The sequence below is a fragment of the Drosophila pseudoobscura genome, chromosome 2 (assembly GCF_009870125.1).
Source record: "Drosophila pseudoobscura strain MV-25-SWS-2005 chromosome 2, UCI_Dpse_MV25, whole genome shotgun sequence".
NCBI classification, from domain to species: Eukaryota; Metazoa; Arthropoda; class Insecta; order Diptera; family Drosophilidae; genus Drosophila; species Drosophila pseudoobscura.
In genome coordinates, this window is record NC_046679.1 from 9,205,980 (window position 1) to 9,220,189 (window position 14,210).

At 50.4% G+C, this 14,210-nt stretch overlaps 1 protein-coding gene and 1 long non-coding RNA gene across 4 annotated transcripts in view; both read left to right on the forward strand.

Annotated features, from left to right (window-relative positions):
* LOC4801178 (uncharacterized) overlaps positions 1-11,335 on the forward strand; it is a 70,566-nt gene extending 59,231 nt beyond the window's left edge. The window contains exons 4-7 of one of the 2 annotated variants that reach the window (XM_033378403.1): positions 4-2,910; positions 8,283-8,562; positions 8,634-8,754; positions 9,760-11,334. In XM_033378403.1, coding sequence (XP_033234294.1) covers positions 4-2,910; positions 8,283-8,562; positions 8,634-8,754; positions 9,760-10,157 — 3,706 coding nt within the window. In that variant the 3' untranslated portion in view covers positions 10,158-11,334. Of the gene's footprint in view, positions 1-3; positions 2,911-8,282; positions 8,563-8,633; positions 8,755-9,759 lie in introns of both variants that reach the window. The other variant, XM_001358275.5, reaches the window with a different exon arrangement.
* Positions 11,336-11,352: 17 nt separating this feature from the next.
* On the forward strand, positions 11,353-12,786 carry LOC117183679 (uncharacterized). 2 transcript variants are annotated; one of them, XR_004468819.1, is made up of 3 exons: positions 11,353-11,644; positions 11,734-11,807; positions 11,899-12,786. It is a non-coding gene; the product is annotated as an uncharacterized lncRNA (long non-coding RNA). The 2 variants fall into 2 exon arrangements; XR_004468818.1 differs by having other exon boundaries at positions 11,734-12,786.
* The last annotated feature ends 1,424 nt before the right edge of the window (positions 12,787-14,210 follow it).

A 14,210-nucleotide genomic window follows, 5' to 3' on the forward strand; every position in this document is an offset into this window, starting at 1 on the left:
CAGAGATGGACTCACGGCTCTACACTGCGCCGGCTCGCGTGGGCACACCGAGTGTATCGATACGTTGATCAGCCTCTGCGGCGCCCCGACCGACCTCATCGACTCTAACGGCTGTACAGCGTTGCACTACGCCGTGACCCTGGGCCATGCCGATTCCACAGCCCGTCTGCTGGACTTGGAGGCGGATCCAAACCGACAGGACCGCAAGGGACGGACGCCCGGCCACTGTGGCTGCGCCAAGGGACAGTTCGAGACGTTGAAGCTGCTCAAAGAGCGAGGAGCGAATCTCTGGCTCAGGAATGCGAAGGGAGATCTGCCGCTCCACGAGGCAGCTGCCTCCGGTCGAAGGGAGCTCGTCGAATGGCTGCTCGCCCAGAGGTCCAAGCAGGTGAACACCACCAGCAACGATGGAAGGAGTCTGCTGCACATTGCGGCTGCCAACGACTACACGGACATGTGCAAGCTCCTCCTCGACTACGGAGGGGATGTGAATGCCGTCTACCGCAACTCCAGGGGCCTGGTTCTGACGCCCTTGGATGGGGCTTTGCAGCGAGGACACCGCTCGACGGCCAAGTTCCTGCAGGCGAATGGCGGCCAGCCTTCGAACAAGGTGAAGCTTACCACCAGACGGGGCAATCCCTTCCACGAAGCCAACGCTGCAGATCTGGTGCGACCCCTGAAGTATGTGGAGAAGGAGGAGGTCCAAGATCTGCGCAGCTCCAAGAAGTACGTCGTGTATCTAAAGCGATCGGATTCGGATAATGGTAATGGCAATGGGAACGGCCAAGAGGAGGGGGACTGTAGCTGTGCGGAGGAAACCTACCGCAAGGAGCAGCGCCTGAAGCACGTTTGCCGACGCCACAAGAGGCGGCAGCTCCGCAGACGCACCAGCAGCTGTGGCGAGTCCAAGCACGAGAAGTGCAGCGATCTGTGCCGCTCCAATAGCAACATCGAGATCAGACGCCGCAAGTCCAGGGAACGGTATGCCAGCTCCAGCGATTGGGGGGCCGAGGAGGAGGACGACGAGGACTCCTGCGAGAACTGCTGCTACCACAAGCGGCGGAAGGAGCGGGTGGTGTCGCGAAAGCGCTCCACATCTTCCAGAAGATCGAAAGAGCAGCATGATAGCGATGCGGATGATGGCAGTGAGGATAACAAGTCCAACGCATCGCCAGTGAAGGGTTCGAGGAAGCAGATTGAAGTCAATGGAGAAAATATTGCAAGAGAGCAAGGGACGGGTAGTGCCAAGGATCGTCCCCAATCTGCTGTCAAACTCCAAACGCCACCGTCCACAGCCAACAAGGAAAGGACCTTCATCAAGTCGCCGCCCCAGAGCGCCAAGAGCGAGAAGTCCGTGCAACCAGAGACTCTACAGGTGGTTGAATCGCATGCCGTGGAGCTGACAGACGAGGAGCAAGAGACGGCCAAGTCCGTGGTGACACAAGTCGATGTCCATCACGATGCCGAGCAGCTGACATCTAAGTCCTCGGAGGAACTACCTGCCGCAGAGGTCGAGCAGGTGCAGAAGCAGGAGCCGGAGGCCAAGCTGCAGCTTAGCGAGGAGGAGACACAGTTGGTCTCCAAGGAGGTTGAGCAGGTCATCAAAATAGCAGCCACTGCCTTGAGCAGTGAGTCCAAGAGCTCCACCGAAGAGCAGCCAGCAGAGGTGAAGGATGAGCACCAGGAACAGAATGTAGCTCCAAAAGAAGAAGCTGAAAAAGTGGCAAAAGAATCCCACCCCACTCCTGTGCCAGAGAAAGCGTCAACACCCCCTGTACCTGCCACGCCCACACCGCCACCAGCCAGTGGTGGTGGGGGAGAAACGCCCAAGCCACAGACAACCGCAGAGGCACCACCAGAGCCAGAGCCACCAAAAGCTGAGGAGGCATCAAAACCTTCAACAGCATCTGCTGGCAAAAATCGAGAGCAGATGGAGATGACGGCTTCCACCATTCCCCCGTCAGAGCCACCCAAGCCGCAGGTTGAGCCGAAAAAACCGCCAACCGCACAGCAACAACGCCCTGCGCCAGCCCCAGCCTCAGCCCCAGTCGCGGCGCAGTCTCCAACCGGCACCCAGTCCCAGGAGCAGCCGCAACGGGAGCAGGAGTCGCGACGTTCGTTCACACTGCTGCCCTCCGACTCGGCGGACGATGACCCAGTTGGAGCCCCTGAGGGCGCAGCAAACGCTTCCGACGAACCACTGGCCACTGAACGCAAATCGAGCTTCCATGTGCTGAAGAGCGACGAATCCGTGGGGGACCTGGAGCGTGCAGCGCGCCCCGGACGGAGCGTCGACTACAGCGGCAACAACAATCAAGTCTTTCAAGTGGTGGCCGACGGCAGCTCAGCGACCAAGCTGCCCAGTGCCTCGGAGCTGGAGAAGATGGACTACGACTATGAGGAATACGATGAGGAGGAGTACGACGACGACGATATCGATGGCATTGACCCGGAGCACGACAGTGCTCTGCGTCGCTTCCTGAACAGTGGCAATCGTCATGGCGTGGGTGGGGCAGCAGGAGATGGCGCCACAGCCACCAGTGATGCTACTGGAGCCGCTGGAGTCTACGATGCGATGGCCAACGGACGCAAGCGTCGCCTTAAGAAGCGCGTGCGCAGCGGTGCGAAGACGCGCAGCAACTGGAAGAATGCCCAGGAGACCCGCGACGGTGGTGGCAATGCTGTCCTGACCAGCAAGGATCAGGACTCGGGCTTCGAGCCCAGCCCGCGGGCGGAACGAAGCAAAATTCCCACCCTGCGGTCGGCCCACACGGCCATGCCGCGGCGCCCCATCTATGCCACCCTCGACGGTCGGTCCTGCAGCAGTCGCCTGGAGAATCGTAAGCCCGGCGATAAGGGCGCCTGCGATATGGCCGCCGTCACGCGGTCCATTCAGCGCAACATCCGAAGGTGAGTAAGTGAGTGAGTGGCCGAGATTGTCGCTTCGCCATGAGAGTTGGTTGATGGCAAGATTCATTCATTTAAATTAATCTCCAGGCAGTTAGTGGCGACCTACGCGTCCTGCGCTGCCCTGCCTTTTCGGCTGTAGATTTATTTACTTGATGCTTGATTTTAATCAACTTGAATGTCCCAGTGCCCGGGCCAGTGGCTCCGCTCCGCATTGTATCACGCGCGCACTTCAGCTCCGTGGCCTTTTAATGTAATCAAACTGCCTGGAGGCCGCCCCATCCAGGCCAGGCCGGGCCAAGCCAGGCCGCCTTAAAGTTAATTTAGTCTGGGATTTAATAGCCTGGGCAACATTTCTCATTTCTTCCCTTTTTGGGGTTTCTGCTACGAGCTGGGATATAGCCGTTGCGCCGCCTTCGCCTTCGCGGCCATTGTTGTTGCTCTGCCCTGCCCTGCTTTGGTCAGTAAATAAATTGCCCGGCTTCCGTTCTCCATAAAAATGCGCGCTTTAAAGTTATTATAATGCGGTTAAAGGCAATAAACGCGGCATTAATGTTCATTTTCCATGTACTTGAGCATGAACTATGACCCACTGTCGGGGTCGAGCCCAAGCCCATTGCGGCAGCCGTCTCAACGCTTAACCGTAACAGGTGGGGGTCACAAGGTGTGTGTGTGCGTATGGCTGGTGGCTGTGACAAATTAATTGGCCTCATCGTCTCGGTGTGACAAGTACTTAATAATATTCAATCCTGTTCCATGTCTTTTTCGGGCGACTTAATTAGATGAAATGGAATGTATTCCGTTTGATTCTTTGCCAAGGGGTCAAACGATTAGAGGAGACCGCCAAACGTATATCATAATTAGGTCAACGCCAAGCAGCATCGCATCCCAAGCCTCCCAAGCCTCCCACCTCCAGCCTCCACTTCACTACTCGCAATATCCCTCCTGATTTACGAGAATTTCAGTGCTAACGAACGAATTCCCGCCAAATCTCGTCCGCCCTTGTCATTAGCCGAAATGCTCATTTCCGGCAAAGAGTTGCGCATTTTAATTAGGTGCACGGACGGCAGTACTGGACTGGACTGGGCCACGGGGCACGGGGCACGGACACGAGACACGCCTCCCCAAGAAGCGACCGACCGCCCACCTGCGGTGTGTTGCTTTGTTTATGCAGAAACTTGAACAAAATATGAAAATGAGCCAGAACCAGCCAGAAAAGCCTGCAACTGGAGTCCTTGTGAAAACCAAAGAGAAACCCGGTCTCTGGCTCCGTTTACAACTCGCTAATGCTAATTGTAAATGGAATTAGTGTAGATTAGCGGGGGAATTTTTGGGAAGAGGCTACAGGGCAATTACCATTTGTGTTCGCTCTTCGTTGGCGTGCTTGTACCGGAAATCCTTTTGTGCCCCCAAGGATTTTGCCCCCGAAATTGGCCATAAGCCGCCACTAGCGATGCGTAGAGCAGAGCAACTCTGCCCTAGAGCCGGTATGCTCTCGTGTGCTCGTTTTAATTGAATTTCTGTCATTTGTTTGAGGCGAATCAATACACGCTGCTCTTCTGGTGCCACAAGCCCCGAGCCCCGAGCCACGAGCCACGGGCGCCGCTCAAGTCTCAAACTTAAAAGTCAATTGTATTTATTTATGGTATTTACATAATCCGTGCCACACACAAAACTTAATTAAAAAGCGTAAGCTGACTTTTATTAATTTTGCTAATCTGCCTTGTAGCCCATGAATAAATTTGCAAACATCCAAACCGAAAAAAGGAAAAGCAACAGCAACAGAAACTCTCTGCCAGAACAAAAACAAAAGCAAAATCCGGCCAGCGAGCGCATTTCATAAATAATTCTTTCCACTTGACTAATGAAAATATTTAACTCGGTTGTTTGCATAAGCCGGAAAGAAGACCAGAAACCAGAGCCACGAGAAACTGTGTAGCTGAAAGGCCAAGAACAAGACCATTCGCGTTCCATGTTAAGGTTTCGGCAAATACGCACCACGCGGCGTATACGCAATGCACGCGAAAACCGAAAGTCAAACAAGTGTCTCGCACAGCACAGCGCAGCCCCAGCCCTAGACCCAGACCAAGACCCAGACCCAGCCTCTCAGAGCCGGCAACTTTTGCCAGAACAACTTCCTCAACAAGTCGACAGAGTGAGTCAATTAATTCTTGAAAAACACACAGAAGGAATCTGGAGGGAAAAAAAATAACCAAATAGAATTTACTTGGGGGCCAAGGCGATGCGATGCGATGGTCTGAAATGAAGTAAAAAGTGAATCCACAATCCATAGCTCCCAGTAGAATACGCCCCCACTCCACTCCCCATGAAAAGTGTGTAAATAGAGATTTTGTTTTTCATTTTATTCGCATTCGTATATTTTGCATTCGCATGCTGTTTTTCCATGGACTTGGACCTGGACCTGGATCTGGTCCTGGTCCTGGTCCTGGTATGAATGCTGGTCTTGCCGCTCGCCCAACTTTATTTTCCCTCCTCGCTTTTGGCTCCAAAGAGATTAAAATTTTATCTGACGCATAAATTAAACAAATAACTTACCGGCGGTGCGTGTGTGTGGGTGTGTGGGAGTGTCGGTGTGTCGGTGTGCTGTTGTGTGTCCCAGCAGCACAGGTGAGATTTGGGATTTATAATGTGCGCTCACGTAATTGACATTGTTAAATATTTGGATTTCGTTTCGGGGCTTCGGCCCCGAGTTTTATCGGTTGTCCTTGTGGATAGCCTCCCGCCTGCCTGCCTCCTCCCTCTCTTCCTCCGGCCGTTACGCAATTAGGCATATTTTCTGGCCGATTTTAAACGTTGATTATGCAAAACTATCCAGGACTTAATTAACGTGCAATATGGCAAATCAAATACGTTATTTTACTTAAAGTTTTCGCTCGCCCTCTTCTGGTTTCGAGTGTTTGGAGATTCTCAGCCACTTGGAGAGGCAGACGATAAAGCTCTCAGAGTTCTCAGTGGGTCTGCTCTCAGCCTCGGCACTTGCGAAAGTTTGAAGCCTGAGCTCAGGAACATAGCCGTAATGAAAAATGAAGCGGAAAAGTTTTTTGGGAAACCCAAGAAGTCGACAGCGAAGCGACTTTCAAATCAGCCGCAGACTTTTCGCGGGTTGGCGGTCATCGATTTTAAGGCAAAATTCTCTCACCTGCTAGCCTGGAAACCTGCTCAGCCATGCAGCTGTATGCAGGCCACGTGCTCGTCTTCATCCTGATGCCGCAGCCGCCTCTTGTCGGACCATTAACACTTGGCAAAAGGTTCTGCCTCGCTTTTGTTATTTGTGCCGCACAAATTGCCGGCGGGCGGGCAGTTTCTGTTGTTGCAACTTGTGCAGCGCTTAATTTCTTTGCATTTTGTTGTCACTGGCGTTGTCAGCGCTCCAGCAGAGCAGAGCAGAGCAGCACTATGCCTATGCTGTGCCTCTGCCTCAGCCTCATCCTCAGCCTCTGCCTCAGCCTCAGCCTCTGCCAGTATCAACTGTGCTGACTTTGCCGCTGGCGGGCTTTCCACTTCATCCACTTTGGTGGTGCGTGCACTTTTTGCCTGTCACATTTGTGTCACAAACAGGAAGACGTGGGCTGAGGCTGGGGCTGGGCCGGGAACGGGGCGGGGCGGGGGCGTGGGCGTGGGCGTGGGTGTGGCTGTCAGTCGGTCGGTCGGACACACAGACATCTGTGCTGGTCGGTCGCTGGAAGCGCTTGCAGTTGCAGTTGCAAATGTAGCACACAAAATCAACGCCGCACAAGAAAACGAAATGAAAGTTGTACTAAGCGAACGTAAAGCGGAAACGGAAATCAGTAGCAGCGACGGCAGCGACAGCGACAGCAACAGCAAAAGGGAAAGGCAGGAGGTGCGAAGCAGAAGCGGCAGCAAAAAATGTGCCAAGGACAGCAGCATGGCAAAAAGTATTTGCACAGGCGGTGGCGCAGGCACAAAGAGAAAGACTTGCAAATAACTCAGGCACAACCGAATGGATGAGCCAAAAGCGAGGCGTAAAATTGAAAAGCGCTTCGGCAAACAAGCGATGACGATGAAGATGACGATGACGATGACGACCAAGATAAAGATGGTGCAAAGATGGTGATGAAGATGGAGATGGAGATGGTGCTGCAGATGACCACAGGACGAAACAGCAGAGGGGGCAACAGCAGTGGCAGCAGCAAAACAAGCGGAAGCTGAAGGATGGCCAGCAGAGCGGCACAAGGCCCAGGGCCCAGAGCTGGCCGCTTTGAAGCCGCTCCGGGGATTTCGCTGGGCCCTCGGCCAATTTATTACGCAGTTTTTGGCTCACAAGCATTCTTACCTTGGCGGCCCTCTTGCTATTTATTAGCTGCCTCTCAGCTCTCCCTGCCCGCCCACTCGGTGGCGAGGGCGAGGCGACCAATGAACTTTTGTTTCAAAGTCAAATTGTTTTGCACAAATTCGCGTAGCGCAGCCAAGTGGCGAGCAGTGTCAAGCGGTCGCCTCCGCCTCCGAATCCGCTGGCAGCCGGTAAGGCTTACCGCTCGCTGGATAAACAATTTTCAAAACGCTCTACGGCAGCAGCAGCAGCAGCAGCAGCAGGCGATCCGAGTGCACTCGACAAATTTGCTCAGTTTTTTCGGTAAAATGCATTTCTCTGCCAACCGGTTGAGGATGAGGATGCGGATGACGATGACGATGACGATGACGACGATGCTGCCAGTTGATTTGGAAAAGTTGTCGGCCTCCGAGCACGTTTTAAGGAGCAACTTTCGAGTGCTTAAAGAGTGCTGCACATTCCTCCCTTTAATATGCTATTCAAACGAGTATGCACTCTCTCTCTCTCTCTCTGTCTCACCCTGTCTCTCTCTTTCGTATTTGCCTAATTTTTAATATAATTTCTAATAACATTTTATGGCACCCCCTAGCCCCGCTGCTGGCTTTAATTTTACTTGTACTCCCTCTCTGCCTTTTGCCCGCTCAATTATTAATAGAATTTTTTTCCGCGTACGCACTTTAGTATTTTTTGAAATTTTAATAACATGATGCCTTTTATTGCGCTCGCGCATTGTCTGGGCGGGCCTCAGCCTCTGGCCTCTGGCCTCTGAGCCGGCTAAAATGGGGGGCGATGCGGACCACCTCCTCGAGGTTTTTGTGGGGCACAGCAGGCGGCTGTGTCTTTGTTTGCCTCGCGAAATATCAAAATGACAATTTACGTACATTTGCCAACATTTATTTTGTGCGCTAGCTGCTCGCAAAGCTCCAGGATGATACTGATACTGATGATGATTCTGACGGGGCTGGGACAGATAAGGACGGGACAGAGGGTGCCACTGGCTGCGCTTTTCTTTTGGGGCTGGCAGCGTTCTTTATTGCTTTTTCATTCTTATGTACATCCGCAGATATTACATGGAGCGCAAGATCTTCCAGCATCTGCTGGAGCTCAAGTCGCTTCAGATACGCTCTAGCAAGCTGAACGAGGCGGTCCTCGTGAAGCGGGCGGTCGACGACTACCACAAATCGTGTGTGTTGCTGAACGGCGAGACGGGCACCAGGCTGCGGCGCTACAACTTCAGTGAGTACACGTTCAAGAACTTTGAACTCTTCCTGTACGAGACGCTCAAGGGACTCCAGAAGCCGGGCACCAACAACTTTCAGAACATCAACGACGTCTACGAGGAGGTGTGCTACAGTTTCTTTCCGTTTCCTTTTGGTGGACACTCTTTCATGCATTTCCTCTCTTTTCCTTGAAGGCGGAGCGACGTCTCAGTCCGGACTACAATGCCTACGAGAAGGCTCTACAGTGCACCACAAAGACGCATCGGTGCCTCCATGCAGCACACGCTTACACGGGCATTCCCTGTGCCGCCTACAGTAAGTGAATGAGAAAACGAGGCTTCTTCTCATTGCTCTGTTGTCTCGTGTCTCGTGTCTCGCTTCTCGCTTCTTATTTCTCACTTCTCCTTCTGAGAGGAGTGCCCTGAGGGCTTTAAACGGCTGTGTGAAAGCGTGAAAAATGGCACCAGTCCAAGGCATTCAGAATGGGACTTCCCGAGTCAAATCGCTTGGCCGGGAGCTGGAAACACTTTCACTGCCACCTCGGCCTCTCCCTCGCTGCCAGCAGTGGGTCAAGCGTGGGGTCGCAGCGGATATGGCGGACACTCGAATTCAAAGCAGATATGCCCCAGATGCCGGGGGCATAAAAATATAAATCCTAATTACGAGCAGTTTATTCAGTGCGAGGCAAATTAAAAAATCCTCGGGACCACCGACTTTCTGGCTTGCTGGCTTTCTGGCTTTCTGGCTTTCAACTTTTATTACATCTTTCACTCGCTCGCTCTCTGTGGATGGATGCTTTCTTCTTCAAAAGGATGCGTCCGGCTTATGCCAAATTAAAAACGCATTCATTTGTGCCCCGTCTGTTTGCCCCGGGCTTCTCCCTTCTCCCCTCCCTGTCCTTCTTGCCACTTCCTGCTGCTGCTGCTGCTGCTGTTTATATACTGTTATTTTGTTGAAAGTAGCAGAAAGTCGAGGCAACACTAATCCCCAGCTGAGAACGCTTTTGATCCGGCAAACGAAAATGGGTTGTGAGCGACGAGTGTCAGACAGGAGTAGCACGAGCAGGACCAGAAGAAGAAGCAGAAGCAGCTCCAGCTGTGAAATTGAAGCACCCTGCTCCATTCTCTTATTAGTTTTTACAATTGCATGCAATTTAGCAGAGTGTTGTCCACGCCACCTGACAGGAGGCGCCTCTGACAGCTCTGGCAGCTGGCAATTCATTGCACTGGAGCGGAGTGGTGCCCCGTTGTGCCCAGTTGTGGCAATGATCGCCGTTGATCATTAATCTAATGTGTCTGTCTACCCATCTTGATATTGCAGTTCCCATGATGAATCACCATACGATGCCCAAGTTCGGCTTTGGACAGTACAAGAAGACCGGCAGCGTGAGCAGCTTCTTTCTGCCAAAAATACTCACCAGTGGGCGTGCCTCCAGCGGCCGGGCCGCCGGCATGGGCGGCAGTGGTGGTGGCGGTGGCAGCCGCTGCAACCACAAGGTTGCTCTGGAGCTGTCACATGGCAAGAATAAGCAACTAATTTCACTGCCAGCGGAAAAGTTGGACAGCAATAAACGCTATTATGTGACGTTCACAGTTAAGGACTCCTCGGGGCACGGCAGTGCCATCGAGTCGCACAAACAATACCAGAAGCAGCACCAGCAGCAGCATCAGCACCAGCAGCAATGCGGGAATACTGCGGGCGAGCCAGGCGGCAAGTAGCCGCCTCGCCATGCCCGTATACGTAATGTGGCATACAGTGCGTACAGTCCGCCATTGCCATTGCCATCAGCCCTCGTCACTGGCCTCGGCCCCGCGCATCCCCCCTGCGTCCCCTGCTAGCGTTGTTGCTGCAAATGCATTAAAACAATGCCATTGCAACATTTTGTGTCGCTGATGCTGATGCTGCTGCTGCCACTGTTGTTGTGACCACCCGTTGTCCGCTGTACATCGCTGTTTTTTCGTTTGTTTCCTGTACTGCTGCTGGCGGAAAACCATGTAAAAAAGAAGAGGTTGAAGAGGGCATATTAGGCGCTGCTGCACTCCTGCTCCCTGGACCGCTTCCGGGGTATGCCCCAGTCGAGTCGTGTGTGGATCCTGTCCCGTGCTGCACTTTAAGATGGCCAACTGCTGATAATGGATGATGGCGCTGCTCTGCGGCTGTCAGTTGAAGTTGTCACGCCAGCAGCGTTGCAAGCAGCAGCAGCAGGAGCAGTAACGGCAGCTTAAATTATGTGCTCCTCTAACCCCGGGCCCCGGTGCGAGGGCTGCTCCTTCACTCTGTTTTGTTTGGTTGTTTCTTTTTTTTAAATTTCCTTATTTTTTTTTGCATTTGCTTGTTTGTTTGTCTGCTGGCGCTGCCGCTGCGCTTTTATTTCAGTTTTTCATTATCATTCTTTGTCGTTGTCGCTGTGAGGGAGGGGTGGGGTGGGTTGGGGTACTGTGGGGGTGGGTGGCCGCTACTGCTGCTTGGTATACTGCTTCTAATGCCACAGATAAGCGTTGTTATTAACGCTCGGCTTACCAGGACTAGGCGACAGGCGTGAGGACATGCCGCCCATCGTCGCTTTTGTACTCAAACATTACAAAAAGCAGCAGGAGGAAAAACCAGAGAAGGCGGACCAGGAGCAGCGGGAGCAGCTGGAACAGCACCAAGAGCAACAGCCACCGCACACGGAACAAAAGCAGAAGCAGGAGCAGAAGCTGACGCCGAAGCAGATTCAGAATCAGACTAAGCGAATGAATAAATGTAAAATATGTACCGTGCATTTCTTTGGCATTTCAACATTTTTACTTTATTTGCAATTTTATTTACTTGTCTGCTTTCGCGACCCTGTACTGCAGGGCGCTGGTACGCTACGGTGCGGTGCGGTGCGGCACCCTACCCGCCGCCTCCTCTCTTCTGAAAGAGCCAACCATTGCACTATGGTCCAGAATTCGTTTTTTTTGGCATAAAGTCGAAATTTTTATGTGAATGGATTACGTTTTTTCTTGCAAATTCTCAAAGTAAATTCATCATACATATTAAAAATGAAAAAAAAAAAATTATTTAGCTTCCCTGAAGATTTTGGCGAGCTTTTGAAAGTGAACAATCGATCAGGTGATTGTGGGAAAAAAATTGGCGCCAAATTACTTGTTTACATTTTTACGTGGCGACCGAGTAAATTTGCTCAAATAAATTCGGCTAAAAATGGAAAATGAAGATAAAGGTATGTAGTATCTAATGTATTTAGTTATTTTATGTGTAGTCCCAAGATTTAAGTGTTGTGCAATGTCCAATTTATGTGCATTTTTGTAGAAAATTTAACTGCGTCCCCTGTGTTTCGTAGAATATAACAAATGAACTGAGTTCTGCTGAGAAAAACTAACTATGTGAGTTTGTACCTACAAATGTTGTAATTGACTGGAAAGTAACAACTTTGGCCCGTTTTGGCCCCTTTTCTTTAAATTTGTTAATATTCAGGAAAGTTCGAGTTTTTGCATAGCGATCTCATCGATATTTGGCGCAACAACAATCGACAAAAAAAATCTGTCTCACATTGGATTTACAGTAAAATCAATAACAACCATTTGGAAAATGAAAAAAAAAGAGAAATAGATCAAAAAAATCAGTAATTTTGAATCCTTCATTAAAAGAAACCTTCTGAAGTGCAACAAAATGATGGAACGGTTTATGACCACCCATGCTAAATGGATGGCTTCTAAAATAATAATTATTGTTGATGAAAATTGTAAGACACCAAAGAAAATGGGACGTCCAACATTACATTATACAAATGCAGGGACAAGATTAAAAAGGAAACTGGCGTCTGATCTTGCAAATGATAATAATAATAACACGAATCTTCTTATGCATGCTGCGGCAGTTTCTGCTAAGAAAGAACGCAAGACCGACGTGGCTTTTGTCGTAACAAAAACAATTAGAACACCTGAATACCCGACTGAATCGAAAAAGCATCTTCAATTGCAAAAGCCCATTCCTTTTCACCAGAGCTTACCTCCTGGAAAATTCACTCAACAAACAGCAGTATACAAACACTAGGCTTTTAAATAAAAGGCATAACTGCGACATTTATCCTAGCTATAATAAAGTAATGGAAAATTAGTGTGTAATAAATTTCCATAGTTTATATATAAATATTGATAATTTGAAATAAGATATTATATATGTATAATGATTTAACAACAAAATGTAATAAATTTGAAGTATGTAATTTAAACTTCCGACTTTATGCAAAAAAAAAAACAAGAACAAGTACAAGTATACAAGTATATGTGCAAAATTTAAAAGCTCTAGCTTTAATTTCGAGCTCTGTGTTAAACAAATCTGAGGTGCTCTGGGGAAGGGGGTCGATGGCGTAATCGAATCTAAAACAAAAAAAACCGAAATTTTATAAAAATACTCAAAATAATTGTGCAAAGTTTCAAGGCTCTAGCTTTAAAACTAGACTTTATGCCAAAAAAAACGACTTCTGGACCATAGTGCATTGAAGCCGTTGTTTGTCTGTTTGCTTACTTTCGCGCTGAGTGCATTGTAAATGGAGAATAATTGCATCGCATACAAAAAGCGTCGCGATTTTTAAATTGTATAAGCCATCGAGGAGCACCGGAGCTGCGGGAGGAGCAGTGGTAGTGGCAGCAACAGGAGCAGCCTTAAACTGATTTCATTAAATATCAAATTATAAGAGTGTAATGCATAAATTTCGCATTTAAAGAGTTTCGCAGTTCTCGTTCCCGCGTAGATTTAAGTCTAAAACAGTCGCTAAATAAACGTTGAAAATGTCTAAATTGAAACAGCGATTCTATTCACTAACAAAAACGCACTCTTGAACCGAACACAGAGAAGAACACAGGCACACAGCCACACAGGCACACAACCACTCAGCCGCGCAAACGTGGCCAAAACAATAGTGGCAGGCTACATATGTCCTTGGCATAGATTCGTCGTTGTAGGCGCACAGCCGACGCTCGAGATGATTGCTCGCTTTGCAGGCGCCGGTATCATTATTTCAGCATCTGCCCAGAGCCCCCGACGATGACAAGGAAAGCGCAAACAAGCTGGCACAAAAAAAAGAGAACCAACATTTTTACGGCATTCCACGGATTTTTGTAGCCCCCTCCCCAGGAGGCTTGCGCGAAAGGATGGCATTCCTATGGCATGGCAGCCATGAATGTCAGGCACCAGGCACCCGGCACACCGACAGCCTCCTCTCCGAGTGGCAGTTACAACTGCAGCTGTCAGCGAGCGATCGCAATAATCGCTGCACTCAATCGATGCCAGTCGATAGTGTGATGGGATGGCGTTATGAGTTTCACCAAGACATCCCAGGGAGCATCGAGCCTGGGAGCCAGGGAGCCTTTGTCCAGCTGCTAATTGAATTCCAAACTGGCTTTTATGATCTCTCGCAAGTGGCATCGGGAAATGTCCATGTCCAGGCTGGTTCGCTTGTGGCATTAATATTTCAACAGCCCTGTCCGGGCTAAGCATGCCTCCGTGAGCAGTGACAGGCCGACCCTACCCGTCCCGCCCACTATGAATGCCAACGATTTGGCCCCGTCGACCGAACAGCGTTTAATTTATTTAAGCACGTTGAGGGCTAAGCAGTCACTCTCTGTCCGGGGCACGAGGGCACGCGGTCAGGAGTAGGAGAAGAGGCAAGCGACCCAGGGATTCCATTTCGATTTGCGCACTTGAGGGCAAATCTTCGGATTTATGTGGCTTTATTTTTAGCTTCGATGCTGCAAAGTGCGTTTAGGGTTGGGTGGCACTTCAAA